At 39.3% G+C, this 17,595-nt stretch overlaps 1 protein-coding gene across 1 annotated transcript in view; it reads right to left on the reverse strand.

Annotated features, from left to right (window-relative positions):
* Window positions 1-1,689: 1,689 nt before the first annotated feature.
* The window catches only part of LOC106923272 (neurexin-3b-like), a 139,623-nt gene continuing 123,717 nt past the window's right edge, over window positions 1,690-17,595 (reverse strand). The window contains exons 6-12 of the mRNA XM_088002227.1: window positions 11,183-11,386; window positions 8,498-8,524; window positions 5,690-5,809; window positions 4,159-4,271; window positions 3,789-4,057; window positions 2,061-2,251; window positions 1,690-1,964 (exon numbers count right to left, since the gene is read on the reverse strand). Of these exons, the coding sequence (XP_087858353.1) occupies window positions 1,753-1,964; window positions 2,061-2,251; window positions 3,789-4,057; window positions 4,159-4,271; window positions 5,690-5,809; window positions 8,498-8,524; window positions 11,183-11,386 (1,136 nt within the window). The 3' untranslated portion in view covers window positions 1,690-1,752. The remainder of the gene's footprint in view (window positions 1,965-2,060; window positions 2,252-3,788; window positions 4,058-4,158; window positions 4,272-5,689; window positions 5,810-8,497; window positions 8,525-11,182; window positions 11,387-17,595) is intronic.

Genomic DNA, 17,595 nt, shown 5'->3' on the forward strand with positions numbered 1-17,595 from the left:
GCAGCTTTATGCATTTAGGTCAAAAAGTTTAATTTTAGCCTAAATGAACCACAGGCGACTTCTAAAGTGAATTGTTGTGCAGGATTTTATTTGGAGTAATCAGAGTAAATGAGGATGTATACGTTTGCCAGCCACAGTTAAAAAGCTTGTATCTTTTTACTACTGTGCATATGTATTACTTTAATTTGCTTTATTATATAAAATCAGAATAAAATACATTAAGATGGCCGCAACATAACGTGTGTAAAAGTTCCAGGGGTCTGAATACTTTTTCAAGGTGCTGCAAACTTTAATTTAGCAATCAGCTGGTTTTTTTCCCTGCCATTTCTTTTCCATCCGCTCCTTATTTATATTTTTCCAGATCAGAGAGCGAGTTCCCCCGCCGCAGCACCTGGAAGACGTTATTGCCATGGTGACACCCACGATGCATTGCACACAGCAACCTTTCAGGCGAGCTGGCCTTCGAGAGGCGGAGTTGAACCCTCTACCTTGCAGGTCGGCTTTGGTGAAACCAACTTTGTTGGCGCAGAAAGAAAAAAAACAACAAAACAGAGCAGAGCAGGAAACAAGAGCAAAGGATTAGTGAGGCAGAGGCATCGTTAGTGGTCAGAAAACTTGTTTACGCTTGCCCGTCAGACAACATGGGAAACCTTGCAGAATGGGAGAGGAGCTTCACTGTTAGATGTGAAAATGTGTGTGCGTCTCTGAATGCAAGCTCTTCTGACCTTATGAAAATCTTCTACTGCCCTCTAGAGAAAATAGAAGGAACTACAGCCACCAAATACTCTGGCAGACGATGCAGTTGTAGAAAGCTTACAGATATTTACTGGGAAGATGAACGTCATGTTGCATCCAAATCATTTTCTGGGTTGCATGATATACAACAACTTTAAAGAATTTTAAGGTAAGAATTTTACTTTGGATTCAGGTTTAAAATTCTCCACATTTAAACAGTCTGAATTCTTAATATTTGGTTAAACATTTCTTATGAAGATAAAGGAAACAACACGTTTTATAGTCATGGGCAAGGTCCTGGCAATATTCTGGTTGGATATTTGATCACAGATCATCCTTATCATAATGAATAAAAAGCTTCATTTTTGTCCCAACTGGCTGCAAACTTAACCATCTAACAATGTTTTACCAGCATTTTACTGAGAACTAGCTCCCATAATGAGTTTAGTAGATGCACAGTTTCACCAAGTGTTTGCCAATTACTACTGGCTGGTCTGAAGGAGCTGAGTGGGGGAGTTGTTGAGGTGGAAGCTCGGGTTAGACTGCAGCTACGGGGACTAGTTTCGTCAAAAAGGCATCTCTCTGTTATATAACCCAGAATGGTTGCCACAGGAGATTAAATGATTACTTAAACATCCATAAAAGTATCAAAGCATCTTTTTGGTTATGGAATGACATCATAACATGATATAAATCTCAAAGTCGATTCCATAATCCTGCCCCTTTAAGCTTGAGCCTTGATGGTTTCTGGGCTGTTTCTGAACATCCTGACCAATTTTTCTTCCATCTGATTGTCAGACGGTTGTAGTCTGGATATCACTGGGTGTTTCAGCAGGACAGTTATCCTAAACACATCTCTATGGTTAAAGCAGACGAAGATTAAGCTTCCAAAACTACAACTACCTATCCTCGATTTAAAATGTATGACCTAAAAGTTGAGTCTGTGCTGGGAAACTAGAGGATTAGGGAGTTGTCAAATACCCAGCAAGAATTTTGCCTGGATGTTGTTGACAGCTATCAAAAAAAAGAAAACCACCACATTACACATTTTGTACCTTCGCAGCCACGCTCTACATGGCCGCTGCGGAACAGGGCATCGTTGATGAGGTCTGGCAGGCGCCCGTTGAGATCTACGGATGCCAAGCAGCCCTGGAAGCCCTCCCGGGAAACCACCAGCTTAGGGAGGTTCTGATACATGTTGGGTCCCAAACCTCCAACAAACAGGTCACCTGACGGGACACAAAATGGAACCAAGTGATTAACTCTTCACATGCTGGATGGTCACCAAGGAAAGAGATAGGAGACACGGTTTCTCCATGTTGTACCTTTAAGGTCGAGGTTTTTGGCCCCATTGACATTCTGCGTGACCGACTTGGTGTCGACTTTGAGAGTGTGCGTGTTGGAGGCGTCACGCGTGATGACCACGTTGTGCCACTGGTTGTCGTTCAGCGGGTTGTCGCTGTTTCCCTTTAGCAGGCTGGGCCCGTTCCCCAGGTCGAACACATAGTGGATGAACCTGGCAGGAGAGAGGAGGCAGCAGATGGGCTGAAAATGAGTGGAAAAGCAGCCAAGCTTTGAAAGGACTTCAGAAAGTCTGCACAACTACTGATCAAGGCCACTTTGAGAAAGTACAAGGAGTTCTGGCTCTCTGGACGCAAAATACAAAGAAATCAGGGATTATCCTCTGAGATTGACAGTGCCTTGCGAGCGTATTTAACTTTTTGAAATTTTTTTAGGTTACAAACAACAACTTCAATATATTTTATTCCCAATCCGTGTCATAGATCAACAAGATGTAGCTCAAGATTGTAAAGTGAAAAAACATAATTTGAAACTTTATTTTTACTGATAAAAATCTGAAAAGAGGTATGCATGGTTACCATTTCATGTCATAGGTTTAAAGAAAATCCTTTGCAACCAATTGCCTTGGGAAGTCAATCTTTGAAGACTTTAGAGGTTTGTCAGAGAACATTAGAGAACAAACAGCAACATGAAGACCAATGAGCAGAGAGAGAGTTTTGTTGAAGTTTAAATTAGAGTTTGGTTATAAAACAATATCCAAACTTTAAATGTGTCACAGAGCTTCTATCAATCCTTCATCTCAGAATGGACTGAGCATAAATGCAAACCTAGAAAGACAATGGCCATTCCCCTAAACCGATGAGCTTTGCATTCATCAGAGAGGTAGACAAAGATTCACAGATCATGTAGTAAATGTTCCAGAATGTGGGCCTTTACAGAAAAATGCCAAGTCATTCTTGATACAAAGTCCTGTTTAAAGTTAACCACAAGTCCTACAGGAGGAACAGCAGATGTGGAAGGAGGAGGTCTGGTCAGGTGAGACCAAAATTTCCCTTTGTGGCCTAAATGTAAAACGATATCAGAGGAAACTCAGCATTGCACATCACCCAGACCATACCACCCCACTGCAAAAACATGCTTAGTAACAGTGAAGTGTAACACAGTTGATGAAAAGATGGATGGAAGTAAAGGACAATTCTAGAAGAACACCTGTTCCAGCATCACTCCCTCCATTCATTTCGTATGAAAGTTGGTGCGATATTTGTGCATGCGAAATTTCGCGCTTGAGCACGTAGACATGCACATGCGGGTTTACGATGCGACACCAGATAATGTAAAATTGTTCAACATCACAGTAAAGACACACTCCAATCTCCAAGAATCAGAATTATAAAGGATGTTAAAGAACAAGAATCCTTTGTCCTTAATCCATCACATTATCCAATTAAAAAGATTGATGTCTGTAGTTTTAAAGACAATTTTTGCAAGTCTCTGTAGGCTTGCACATTTTTAATAACCTCCCATTTTAATGCTTGGTTATTAGTAAAACTAATGTAAAAAAATTAAGAACTAGTTCTTTGTAGTTGGTTGATATCTAGACGTTTCAACATTTGAAATTCAGGATGAAAGATCTGACCAACCCTGTCAAATTTCAACTGACTCCACCAACGACTATGAACAGGTTTTTTTTTTTTAAATCGGTTCATCATTTCTGTACTGTTGCTTCTGGATAAACTTTCCATCCCACTCACCCTTTGACCAGCTCCACGGCGATAAAGTCGTTCCCATCTCCGCTGTTGAAGAGGATGAAGCCGTCGGGTGAGGTGGTTTTGAACTGGAAGAACAGGTGCATGGTGGTGTACGCCTGCAGGGTGGCCAAGCCCAGGTAGCTGCCTTTGGTCTTGAAAGTGACGGGATCGGCGACGATGAAGCGCATGCCAAAGCGGGCGTTGAGCTCGCAGAAGTCGATGTCGCCGTTCTTGCACATGTCGATGTACTGCATGCCGTTGAACTTGAGGCTCTGGAGAGAGGTCGGTCCAAATTTTCAATAAATGAGAAGGGTTCAAGTACAACGAGGGACAAAAAAGAAAAACTGATCGAAAAATGTTTTACTCTTATTACCTGTAGGTGGCCAATAAAAGGGGAGGGCGATGACGAAACGAAACGTTTCTCAGTCAAGATGCCCGTTTCCACGTTGCTAAACTCCAGGCGGGTGTGGTCACCTGCCATCTGACCTGAAGGGCGGCGAAAGAGAGAAACTGGGTAAGAGTCAACTGTGGGAGAAAAAGATGACATACTGCTAGCAACCCTTTATCTGTTCGATCTATACCTATAGATAGAGTTCTGAAGAACATTTTTTGTAAACTTTATGTGGAAAAAAAAACAACATAAAAAACCAACCAATTAATTAGTAAATAAGCTTTACTTAACTAAGTCAGTCATTTTTCTGCTGTTCTTATAGATTTGATCAACAAGATGCAGAAGAAAAAGGAAATGAACCTTCAAATAAGCATACAGCACCCTCCAGTTTTAAGGACATCTTGTAAAAATATGTAAAAAAAAAAAAAAAAAAGCCTACAAGTTAATAGTCCAAAAAATGTTTGAATTTAAACACCTGCAAATTTTACAAACCAGGGTGGATGAAGATCCCAGTTTGTTTTGCCAAAAAGCAAAGCAAGACAGATGTCAACTGGGATAAGAAAAAAAATCTTCAAGTTGACCGTTAGCTCTTGACATCATCTGGTTTTTGTTTAAACTTCAAGGTCACTTTGCAGCAGTGTTGCAATGTTGAACAATTTTATTCATTACTACTTATTCTAAAGGTTTAAGAGATTTTTTTTTCCTTTTGCCATTTTCTAGTTTATTCTGATTTCACAGAATACCTGTCTTTTTAAAAGTCCACTGACAAATAAAAGTAGATTTTTCTTCTTTGTTTTATTTGGTTTGATGGCATAACGTGAGGCACAAGAACCACAAAGGCCAGCTCATAGGTGGAAATGCCTTTGCAGGAGGAATTTGATTAAAATATGCAAATAAATAAGAGAAAAAAATTGAGAAAAAAAGAAATGAACTTACTGATCTTTTATCAGAGGTACGCGGGTGTGAAAGTTTGTTTATTGGATAAGTTCAATGTGGGGAGAAAATGATTAACAAAAGGAACTACAAAAGCTAACAATGTCATGCTGTTCTACAGGTGACAAATAAAAGCTAATGTTAGTTTCACTGATTTGACAAAATAACTCTGGCTTGTACCTTTAACTTAGTCATCCCATCATTTTTATTTTTTCCACAATCACCATATGACAATATAGTGCACACATCTGTTATTTAGGCTGTTGGTTAAGAGTGGCCCTTGACATAAACCATAAACCCAATTAATTTATAATTTTCTTACAGTTTCTCGCTCATTTCCCTGAGTGAGATTATACTGGTGTTGTCTAACTTCATAAGTTATTCAACTTTTCACTCCTCTATATTTTAACACTATTGTAAACCACAACATGCAGTAAGCAAACGAGAAGTGTAGAGTTCAAAATGTGGGGGAAAAAGTAGCGGCTTATAGTCCAAAAAATATGGTATTCATATAATACATAATCAAACAAACCACAGACAGAGACGTGCATATCAGGAACAGCATGAGAAACGTCAATACCTTCGGCCATGTCGTCGTCCACAATGAGTTTGAAGTTTTTACCGCGGCGGACCACTCGCACCGAGTGCCACTCATTGTCGTTGAGCTTTTGTCCGGCATAAAGAACCTCAGGGCCCTTGCCTGAAGATGAGGGTCAGTTAGTGGAGGGACGGGGAAGGCACAAGCAAAAGCAAAACCAAATCTTTGTTTAACATATGAAGCACAGATCACTCACTAGTAGAGCACTCTGGCTTTCAGGGTCTAAGATTTTATTTTTTTCCTTCTAAACACATCCAGTGCTGTTCCAACTTTAGATTTCAACGGTAGGCATAAAACAAAGATTTGGTTTTGTTTTTGACAACAACGGAAACACAATATTTGATGTTACTCACACAAACACTCAACTAGAAGAATTCTAACAATTAATTTTTGCCTTTATCCTTTATACTAGAATTTTCCAAAGTTATGACTCTCATTGTGTGTAGTGATAACTCTTATTGCCACTAGGGGCCAATGCAGCTCCATCTAGTTTCTTACAGAAGCTGCTGTGGCATTTTTTCTCAGATTATTGGATGTGATGCATTAAAATGAAACCAGTTCTTAAATCTTTATAAGCAATGATGGCAAGAGAGATTCCTTCACCAGAATTTAAGACTTTAATTTGCTTGTGAAATTATGCACTTCATTGTTGTTGTCTGCGGGTTCAAAGTGGTGTTTATTATGGACATGGTACTGAAAAACCAAACTGCTTGCTTCTATCTGCGCCATTAACAATGATCAGAATTGAGAGTTCTAGTGAGAGTTTACACACTCGTAACGTCATACTCATCTGGGAGTTTTAAAGCTGTGTAGGAATCAGTCTGTATTCCAGGTTGGAGTGACAAAACTAAATGTAGTGTTGGATGGACATAGTGGATTCTCTTGAATTAGCAACGGTCAAAATATACCTGATATTATTTGGATAAGTGTCTCATAGCTATTTGTAGGGAGGCAACTCACTTTTTGTTAGCTTGGTTATAAATTATGTTAGAAACTCATTTAAATTGTTGGATTTCTTGGCATGGACCTAAACTTTAACCCCACTATTGTTGAGGTTGGAGCCTTTCCAGAAACTTTAACCATATATTTAATGAGTTGAGGTGAAATTGAAGAATTTTAAGGTCGTCCCACTTCACCATTTTACCCTTTTCACAAATATCACTTGTCACAACAAGGTCCGACAGCACTATGCTTGAAAATTGGAAAGGCGTTCTTAGGTTTGTAAAAAAGCATTGTTTGGTACTGTAGCTAAATACTTCTATCTTTGTTTAATCTAACAGTTTAAAGTATTTTCTACTAGGCATTTGGATCGTCTCAGAGTAGCTGCAAACTTTAGTCGACCTTCAAGTTGTTGAAGGTACTTCGTTGTTGGTAAACACGCTCTTAAATCACGTGTGTCTCTTAAATCACGTGTGTCCATCTCCAGTTATCAAAGGTTCGGCATTCTACCAGTTTAAGATGAGTCTGTGAACCAACAAGGCGAGTTTAAATAGTCCAACTATCTCCTCAGCATGTCTGTAAAGTTTTGCTAATGGCCCATCATTTGATTCCAGTGTGTTAAACTAGAGAAAAAACTAAAACATGCAGGGTACCGGCCACTGAAGACAGAGTTTGGACGCCCCCTAGTGCTTTAAGTCTATGAAGACATAAACATGTCTCCACTACATTGACGCTGGCAGTGGCTTTCCAGCTGTTTGGAGTTAATGATAGGCTTCAACATTGATGCAGCTTTGTTGTTCTGAATCTTTGCACTAAGGCAGGCCGGTTGGGTCAGACGGTTAAAACGTAGAGGCTTTAGGCTGTTTCAACAGGACACTTGGTTTTAGAAAGGCTAAAGTAGACAAATATTAATCTTCTAGACCCACCCTGACATCAATTGCACTAAAAAATTGTAAAGTATGTCTGATCGTGAAGTCCGTGTAACAAAGTCAAACAATTTTAAGTAACTGTAATTTTTGAGAAGAAAAATGGTCAAAATGGTGTGAAACACTGTGTTGGGTTTTGTGTACCTTATAATTTATATGTGTAAATTTTCCTTTGTGTGGATTAATAAGAGAAAGGCCATAAGAAATTCAAATGGTTGCTCATAATCACTGAAGTTGTATGCTATGTGGTCATTAGGACCCTGAAATGTGAACTGCAGAAATAAACCATTAAAAGCTCAAAGTAGGTGACATTCATGTCATTGGTGAGTGGATTACTTGACCATCCATATAAACAAGCTGTTGTCTCAATGAAAACTCTCCTGAATGCCCTCGCTTCTGTTCAATTTTTCTCTATCATTACAAGGCTGGTGAGTAAGAAGAAAAAAACAAACGCTTCTTTTTCTGAGTAAGAACAGGTCATAAAGCACCATCCGCATCAGTATGTTGATTTAAATACTACAGCATGGATTAACACTATACAAGTACAGGACACTTCACTGCAATATGTGAGTAAATATAAAACCAATATTCCCTACAAAGGCTGAGAGTGCAGATGTTCAGTTAGTCGCTACAGGCATACAGGAAAAAATGATTCAGAGCTAGCTGCTTGACTTAATTTGAAAATGGGCCATTTAAAATATAGAAAGTATATTAAGCCTGATTTGCATGACTTTGATCTCTGGCTATTCCTCATTTTCCCCCCACTTTTATCTAAGAAATCCTCTTATCAGCTCCCAATGCGTGCCCCCCCCCCCACCCGCCTACCCTCTGCATTCACATATTCCTGCCTCCACACCTAGCACACAGACCACAATCAAATATTGACGGAAGGAGAAAAGGCTGCAGAAGAAGAATGTTGACTTACTGGTGTTACAGTTTATCCTGACACAGTCTAGATGGGGAGGGGAGAACAAGTGACAGATGAAATCGCATCCTTCAAGGTTACAGCTGCAGACATCCAAAAGCAAGTAAAGCCACCTTCCGGGGACGGACACATGACGCCAGCGGCCATTTTTCCTCCCCCCTCCTGCCCCAAGTCAATTTGCATCTGACGTAGCTCAGGTCAAAGCAATGAATCTGTCCAGAGCCGGCCAAAGATTTTACAAGGCCTTCAGCTGAACTTTTAACGGGGGGCCATTTTTGGTTAGCCTATTAGCCAAAAGTTAATCACAGAATAGGTTTTTATTTGTTAGTTTTGATAAATTATTGCTGTGAATACATTTTGGATAAAAGTTTATTTTTCTGACTTTAGGGTTGCACACCTCTTTAGTACATTACTGGAGTCTTAACTACATCTTACCTTCAGTTATTATGTAAAGAACAAATGTCATTATTATTGTTTTTATATGAAATATTTTGATTTGGTAAACCATACATTTGTTATTAATAGTTAGGCATACTGTAGTAGTTGTAACATTTTAAAAATAGATTGTCAGGGTGTAGAGTTGTAGCCTGATCAGAAGACCAAACATGAACTTAGATGAATGAGAACAAGATTCAATGTTAGCAATGCTTTTGGAAAACTAGCCCAATTTTCTATCTTTGCACAAAAATATTAAAGGTCTCATGAATTTAAAAAATGTGTTTTAAAAAAGTATAAAGCCAGCATTGAATAATTTAGGTTAGGTTTGGATAATTCATAGTCATTTTTTGTCCAAATAACAAGGGGATTCTAAATCTCTAAAATTGATTTAAAAAAATATTCTCCCTTTTTGCATTTTCAACAACAGAGCAAAGGTTTCATACAGCCATTCATTCACAGTTTAGAAGGAATATCTGCTGAGTGCAGAACTGACTGCCAAGTAACTTTCATCCAGAGGTGCAGAACCGCTCAAAATGATACATTTTAAAACTTCTTGGGGCTTTTTTAGATTATTACATAACCAGGTGATGGCGGCTTGTCCATTGTGGATTATTATTAGTAGATTACATCATACAGCTGGGCAGCAACTGAAGAGCTACTTCCTGTCTTACTTCAAAAAAAGAACACAGACACAGGATGTTAAGTTTAGAGCTCTTACATTTATGTGGGCCTCGTGATAATAGTTTCAGAAGAAATATCTTATTGTTGTATATCACAAGACCTGATGCCATTAGATCTTGTTACATGTCTAAATATTGTTTGGTTTAAACAACACACTGCAGTCTTTACATCAGGAGGATGGATTAGGAATAAAATTTATCTGGTATAAAGATTATTAAACTGGTAGCATCAAATTATAACTGTTAGCACAACTTCCAAATCTAGACTTAATTTTCAAAGAATTTTAAAGTTTTTTTAAACATTATATTAAGAAAGCTTTAAATTCAAAAGAAGGTATTTTTATTGATCTTATGGTTTCCAAGTAGCAGCTCAGCTTGCTTATATTCTGGGTCGGCTCTGACATTACCCAACATTACTCTACCTGTACTATATCAGATGACTGTTTTTGTATAATTAAGTACTTTTTTCTTAATTTCAAAATGGTCACAAGCTGTTTTAAGACCACATTGATTTTGCAACCCAGCTTCTGGAGCCCAATGAGTTTGACTCATTCTCAGTGTCACTTTAAAGATACAGTCCTACTTGGTAAAAGCCAGTTCTAACAATCAGAGTGGTGGGTTCGTCAGGACGTGGGCTGAAACCAATGTGACCGTGTTGTGTTCATGTGCCGTCAACCGCAACAGAAAAGTGGGAGCAAACAGCCGCGCGCCACATAGCACCAACACTGCACTGAGGCCTAAAGACACCCATGAAAGGCATCTGGTGTTATCTACTGCTACCTATAGCTAAACTAGCTTCATTACTAACTTATTCAGAGTTTTGTTTGTTTTTCATTGTAGAAGCTAATGGGATGAATCAGACTCTTGTTATCCGTTTCATGGTAGTCACTCCAGGCTAGATGCTATGTCCTGCTGCTGCTGCCATGTGCGGGCGTGCTGGCCGCTGTGGCTTCGGGCTGTTTGCCAGATGGGCCGCAGGCTCTGGGCCTTTGAAGGGATGAGTGCCATCTTTGAACAAGGCCTAGGAGATGCCAGCTAGACCAACGGTGGACCTTCTAACATGAGGGAAAAGAAAATAAAGAAAATAAATAAATGGTGAAAAAGACCACAGGAAATGGAGCACCAAGATAAAAAAGGCTAACTAATCTGGTTCTGAATAGACAGCAAAACAACCATCTACATGCTGCTGAGTGGACTACTGTGTTAGGGGTGAGACTGTGTGAAATAATAAGAAAGATATGAAACTACTTTGACTAAATGATCTATGATATGTTCAAAAGATGCGCGGCAGAGCATGACTAACTTTGTTAAGTGTTAGATCAATGCACATTTTTTTTTTCTTTTTACAAAGACATCAAGGCATCCAGGCAGAAGAACTTACACTTCAGGCAAGTCGAAAACATTAACATGCAACTACAAGGACAGACTACAGATCTGGTTTAGTACATGTTAGATCAGATTTTTTTTTTTAAAAAAGTAAAAAAATAATAGTAAAAAAAAACGATAAAAAAAATAAGAAAAGAGCGCAGGCTCCTGCCTGAGCCAGAAGAGACGGTTTATACGATACCTAGGTTGACCGTCAGTTTGACCCTCCCGCTGTCCAGCTCGAGCCGCAGAGTGTCCGCTGACTCGCGGGACGTGGCGGCCATGAGCAGGCCGAAGGCCCGCTGGGACATGAAGCGCAGGGAGACGTCCTCGGCCTCTGTGTGCATGATGTTCGGGATCACCACTTTCATGTACATGCTGCCGTCGTAAGACAAGATGGAAGCCTCTGTGAAGACAAAGAGGGAAAGAGAAAAATGTGGCATTTATATTTTGCTACACTGCAAAAACACAAAGTCTTACCTAGTAATTTTGGTCTCGATATTAGCTCAGACATCTTACACTTGAAATAAAACAAAAGCTACCTGACAAGTAACTTTTTAAACATATAGGAGCTTGTTTGAAGTCAATAAGTTCTTAATACTGAAGAAAAAGAGTTAGTTATGAGTGAATTAATCTGCCAGAGGAACAAGACATTTTAATTTATAATATGGAAAAAATATATTTCAAGGTCAGAGCCAGCCATGAATGCTAAGGCTAGTTAACATGGAAACAGTTTTCCTGGGACAGTAAGTTGTTTCTCCACCATTATTACATCGAGTGGCACGTACATGAGGTTGACTGACAGCACTGTGATGCTTCTCCTACCTTGATTTTTTCACAGGTTATCTGTCTCATATCATACTGTCACAACATGGTGACAATTTGAGTGAAAAGCATTTTTTTTTTTTTGTTTAATAAAGTTGCATACTTGAAGGACACCTAAAAAAATGTGTGGGTCACAGGCTTAACTGAGAGTGGGCCGCCCAAAAATATTCTGTTCATTGATCCGTCTCTGGTTTGTAGGATTTGACGCAGTGGTGCCAATCTGACGGAAGAAAACAGAGTTCTATCCGTTGTGTTTATGCCTCTGGAACTTCTGCAAACATGCTCAGCGAAGAAAGCAGAAAAGGCTCCACCACTGGAACATGAACGCCTCCGTGTCTCTCATATTTTATTAACAAGAAACACACGCGTGCTCATGCCCTGCATGCCTACGCAGCCGCATCGCTGACTGACGAGTCTGACGGAGCAGGCTGCAAATCGCCGAGCTACTTTTAGCTGGTGCCTCCCCCCCTTTCCCTTTGTGCACTGTGTACAATCCACGGAGCATAAGCAAACGCACTCTAACGCACACGAAAAAATTCACTCCATCATCAAACAATGCACAGAGAGAGATGTCATGGGGTTATGGAGGCTGCAGAGCCAGACTAATTTGTTCTCTTGCTTTAGAGTTCAAACAGAACGAAAGAACCGGAGTGAGAAGGGGGAACGCTTGCAGAGCACTGGAAAGCCTCTCATGGAGAGAGACACAGATTAAGAAAAAGCACCCAACCGTGAAATACGTGGTTTCGGCACCGCAGCTTTTAAAAGGAAAATAGAGCCTATATGAACCTTAGTAACACTTTCGACTGGAGCAATGCCAAGGATGGTGACGAGAAATTCCACGAGAAAGCCATATATACACGTTAGAAAGAGGAAGTCAATCCAACTGCCTGATGGAGACGGATGCCGAAACCTGCAAAAGGTTGGATTTTTCACGTGACATCTTGTAAAATTCATTAAATAAAGTCAAACACGCCGAGCAGCAAACTGCTATTGAGGGTCCACAAAGGTTTGCCTGCGTACGTTTTAGGGCCGTTGTTGGATCCATTCCGTGAACAAGCTGTCTGCTGCGCAAGTACGGTTGCCTAGAGGATAATGAAACCTCGGCTCGCCATTGTTCTACTCGGCTGTAGATTGCGCCGAGTTCTCTTCTCTCCTCAAAGGCACGTGCAGATTTTAAAAAAGCCAGTAAAACATTCATATGGCAAGGAGAGAAGCCTGTTCGCAGACAGCTCTGCTGACTGACGGGGGGATTGATTGATTGATTTGAAAGGCCAGATCAGGTCCTGCATGGTGGGTTAGCGGTCTAAAATTAGGAGAGGAAAAAGACATGAACAGCAAACTAAAAATGGTTTGAAAGGATTCTCTGATGATGTGAGAGAGAAAAGAAAATGTTGATGCAGTTGCATTTTCTCCTATGAGATTTTTCCCTACACATTTAGAACCTAAATCTAAAATTCAAAGCAAATCGCTTTCTTGAAATGAAAATTTTAATCATTTCAAACTATTTGTCTAAAGAAACAAAACTAAGCCTCGGGAAGAGGAACATTAGGGAATTTTCACATCTGTAGTTCCTTCACTATAGCTCAAAAAAAGCAGAGTTTGTTTCTTCTAACTTTTTCTAATGGTTCGGTCTCCACGGAAACCAAACCACGCTCTGGTGTTTAGTGTGTTTATAGCGCAGATGTGAATAAAGGAAATGGATTTTGTTTGAGCTAGTCAGAAAATGTAGTTATGCAAATAAACTGTTTCTCAAATTTGTTCCAGGCATAATTATCTGAGATGTATTTATGCTTTATCAAAATGACGCAGGACTTTCGTTTAACCCCACAATGCAACACAAACCTGATGTCAGGAAGGCTGTTTTTATGTATCCTCTGTCGACACAAAAGCAAAATTCATCCTGCAACAGGAAACTTTTTCTTAGTACCTAAGCTGAGTAAATGACTATTTATATTTTTTTATTTTCACTCATTTTCAACCACAGCATTTGTACCACTGGCTTCAAGACATTTGGCGGGAAAAATCATAAATTTATAAACAGAGTGGCAGAGCATACAACGCCCTCAGAATATTGCTCAGATGTCTACATCAAGTAATTTAATTATATGGATAGAGTACTCGGTGTAGAAACTGAAAGTGGGATTTTCAGTTTCTTCCATTCACTGTTGCTAAGTTTTACTAAACCGTAGCACAGCTGACAAATGTAAAGTACTTCGCTAATACAACTGCAACAACATAATACTGCATATTTTTTCTCTTCTAGCTTACATTTCTGTGTTTTTGTCAGAAGCAGTAGCCATGATTTCATCATGTGAATTTCAAGCAAACTTTTAAAATGTCGCAAAAAAAGAGAAAATCTGAAAATGAGCATGAGGCGTGTTTCCATGTCCTAGTTTAGAGCTAATCAACCAGGCCACGCAAAGCAGAATTTCGTCAGATGTTGACGCTAAGGATGGCTGAAATAAGATGCAAAGAGTGGAACGTAGTATGGAGCACACGTCAGAAAAATGGAGAGTTTTCACTTCCAAGATGGAGGTTTGGATTTTGACATTTTCAGAATGTCGTGCCTCAAGTAAAGATGTAAGAATTAGGAAGTTCTCTGTAAATTAGAATATATTCAGCAAATATATTCCAATGTGAATTAACTCTTTCTCGGAAATGCTGAAAATCACCTCAAACGAGTATAAAAGCTTTTTTTTATTTTTTTTTATTAAGTTTTTTGGGGGTTTTTTTTTTTACACTTTGCTGTTTCATCCGTTTCTAATGCAATACTTAAAAATGTGTATAAAAAGAACACTGATGTAAACAACTAGTGCTTCTCTACTGTGATGCATTACTGACTCACTGGCCTTACGTTGGAGAGTTTTAAACCTCTCTGTAGGATGCCAGTTTGTTACGTCTCCAAACTTCTATTTCTCACATTTCTCTAGACTTCTTCAAAACTAGACAAAATTCCCACATAAATCTTCATCAAATGAATTCACTCACCCCGAAGAATGTTCAATCAGTATGTTTTTCATCTTAGGCAGCCATTTGCACTAAAACCTCACTTTAGCTCTGTGCATAATATTCCTTCCGTGTATTTCTGTTCCTTTTTCTTGTGATTCTTTTTTTATATTCCTCTATTTTTTTGTCACGGAAATGAATATAACTTGTCCTGAACTTACAAGCCGAATAATGGTAAATCAGAGAAAGCTGGAACCCCGTGCAAAGACAACACTTCTCCCGACAGAGCTGGAACTTGAAAGAAGCCAAAGCAGCTAAATCTGCCAAATCTGAGCTAATCATGATGTTACAGTGGCAAAGAGAACATGGGAGCGCTACAGAATGTGAGGGCTGCTGCTGAGATAAACATCATTCATACAAAGTTGTGAGCTAATAACACACATCTGCTTGACAAAGCAGGTGACAGCACTCCGTGGAGAGGCAGACGGGTTGCGTTTAAAGTTGTATGAACACACCCCGTACAAAACACGGCAGCCTCCGTGTTTGCTCCTCCATAATTTGGCATTTCTTAAGAGAGTTATCAGCAGCGCCGAGGATGTCGTTTCAGATGGTAATTAAGCTGCCGCTTGTCATTGAGAGTGTTTGCGTGTGTGTGTGTGTGTGTGTGTGTGTGTGCGTGTGTGTGTGTGTGTGTGTGTGTGTGCGTGTGTGCGTGTGTGTGTGTGTGTGTGTGCACTTTTCAATGAACCCCACACTTTACATAATTAGCAGTCCGTCTCAAGGAGAAGATAGAGGAGGAAGAACGCTATTAAGTGATGAGCTTCACAGATATTGTGGGTTTGGATGAGGGAGTGAGCTAGTCGATTTATTTTCAACTTGCGCACACACACACGTGCACGCACACACACAATCTGCTTTCCTTTGTATTCACTTCTGTTTTATCCAGGCTCCTTTTTACTTTAGCTGCAAATGTGCATGAGTAAACAACTCTCTTCTCTCTTCTGCCTCAAGAAGGTGGCGAGCTTTAGTGCATCCTCACTAAACTACTGCACTTATAAAACGTATGCCGGGGGCAAAATGTGGGGAAAAAATGGACCTCAATCTTCATTTATTCTCAATTCTCACACCCATTCACTCAGCCAGATTCTGCTAGATGCCAAATTATTTTCATTTAAACACTAATACTGCAGAGGAATACATGGTATTTGAACAGGATCTCATGCAATTAGTCAACCTTAATTAAAATTTCACAATTTTCTCTCCCTCACAGAATCTCTCTCCACCTAAAAAACGAGCAAAATCAGCCTATTTAACGTACGCAAGTGCATCTAACCTGCTGTAGTCTTAACTTCTTATGAGACAGAAAAAGCTAAAAGATTCTTTGAACGTCTGTCTGTTGGCAGGCAAACAGATGAACAGTTTTCTTTACTGGACATCAAGTATCTCTAATCTTGCATCTGATGCCAAAAAATACTTTTAGTGCAATTATTAATTGGCTGTTTGAGAGGCTCAAAAACCATCAAATGCACCTATCAGCTTTGGACAAGATCAATCAGCACACAGGTTGGGATTGTTTGTAACAGGAGATGCATTTTTGGTTATATACTACCTTACTCATAGTTGTCGATAGAACAGAAAAAAAGTGAAAATGATACACAAGTCATTTTTACTTGCTAACTTTTGTATCTTCATCATCTTTACAGAGCAAAGAATGGTTTCATAGATCATAAACCAATGGAGCTGCTGCAGCTTTCTGAGCCTTGAATGTCAAAATGACAAAATTCCTACGAGAAGCAAGTCATGGACGGATGTTTCTGAACAGCCCCTGGAGTAGCCAATGCCACTAAAAGATGAATTGTTCCAAACAAAGTGGCAATGTGCTCCCTGAAGGGTTTAAAACTTGTAATTAATGAGAGTCCATGGTGACTGATGAGAGGTAAACTCTCAGTTTATAGTGGCTCACGTCATTTGCAAGCCTTTCGCATCGCACAATAACATTCACCTGCGGTGTAAACGTAAATGTCTCCAAAAGTTTTTGGCAAACTTTTTCCCCATTGAGTGTGTTGCAGGGTGAGAGGTCTTAGACGGTAAAAAATGGTGATGCTTTATGATTACACTGGCAGTGTTTCAGGGTCTCGAACTCCCTGTAATGTTTCTTTTTTTAAACTCTTTTTAGGAAGTTGATGTTATTGTGTTGGTCTATTTGTCTTTATGTTTTAACTTGTCCTGTACATTGATCTTGAGTTTTTTGAAAGGAGCTTTAAATATAATTATTAATAATACTATGGAGGGAAAAAAAAAAGTTATGTACTTCTATAAAAAACATCCTGTCTTCTGGGTCTCGTTTTTACAGCATGCAGCCTCAGATGGAGACAGTTTCTTCAAAGATCTCCCTTAAAATAAAATCAGTCAGGCAGTTACTCATGTTCTCACCAAAACCAGTGTATGTTAGTTTTGCCTTATTTAAAGTGTAAAATTATGCACTTTGTCTATACACAAGAAACTGGACCAAAGAATACTTGGTCAGATTTTGTGTTTTTGCAGGGAATACAAATGAACTTGACTTAATATCACATCTCTAGTAGTTAGGGTGTTACAATTATTACTGTTAAATGGAAAAGCAGCTTTCCTTGCAACTTCCACATGCTCCTCCTGACAGTAAAACTAATGTTAACCAAAAGAATCTTGTTCTCATGCCACCTAATGGGTCACCATTAGAAGGCAGTGAAGGCAAAAACAGCTAGCTGCTTTTCACTGAAATGAACAAAAGGTGAAAATAAAGAGGCAAAAATAAACAATTGAAGAGAAAGCAACAGGATCTGAATAAGCAGAGGCTGTGGGATA

Source organism: Poecilia mexicana, unplaced genomic scaffold (assembly GCF_051168715.1).
Source record: "Poecilia mexicana isolate PSO_F unplaced genomic scaffold, ASM5116871v1 scaffold_21, whole genome shotgun sequence".
Taxonomy (NCBI): Eukaryota; Metazoa; Chordata; class Actinopteri; order Cyprinodontiformes; family Poeciliidae; genus Poecilia; species Poecilia mexicana.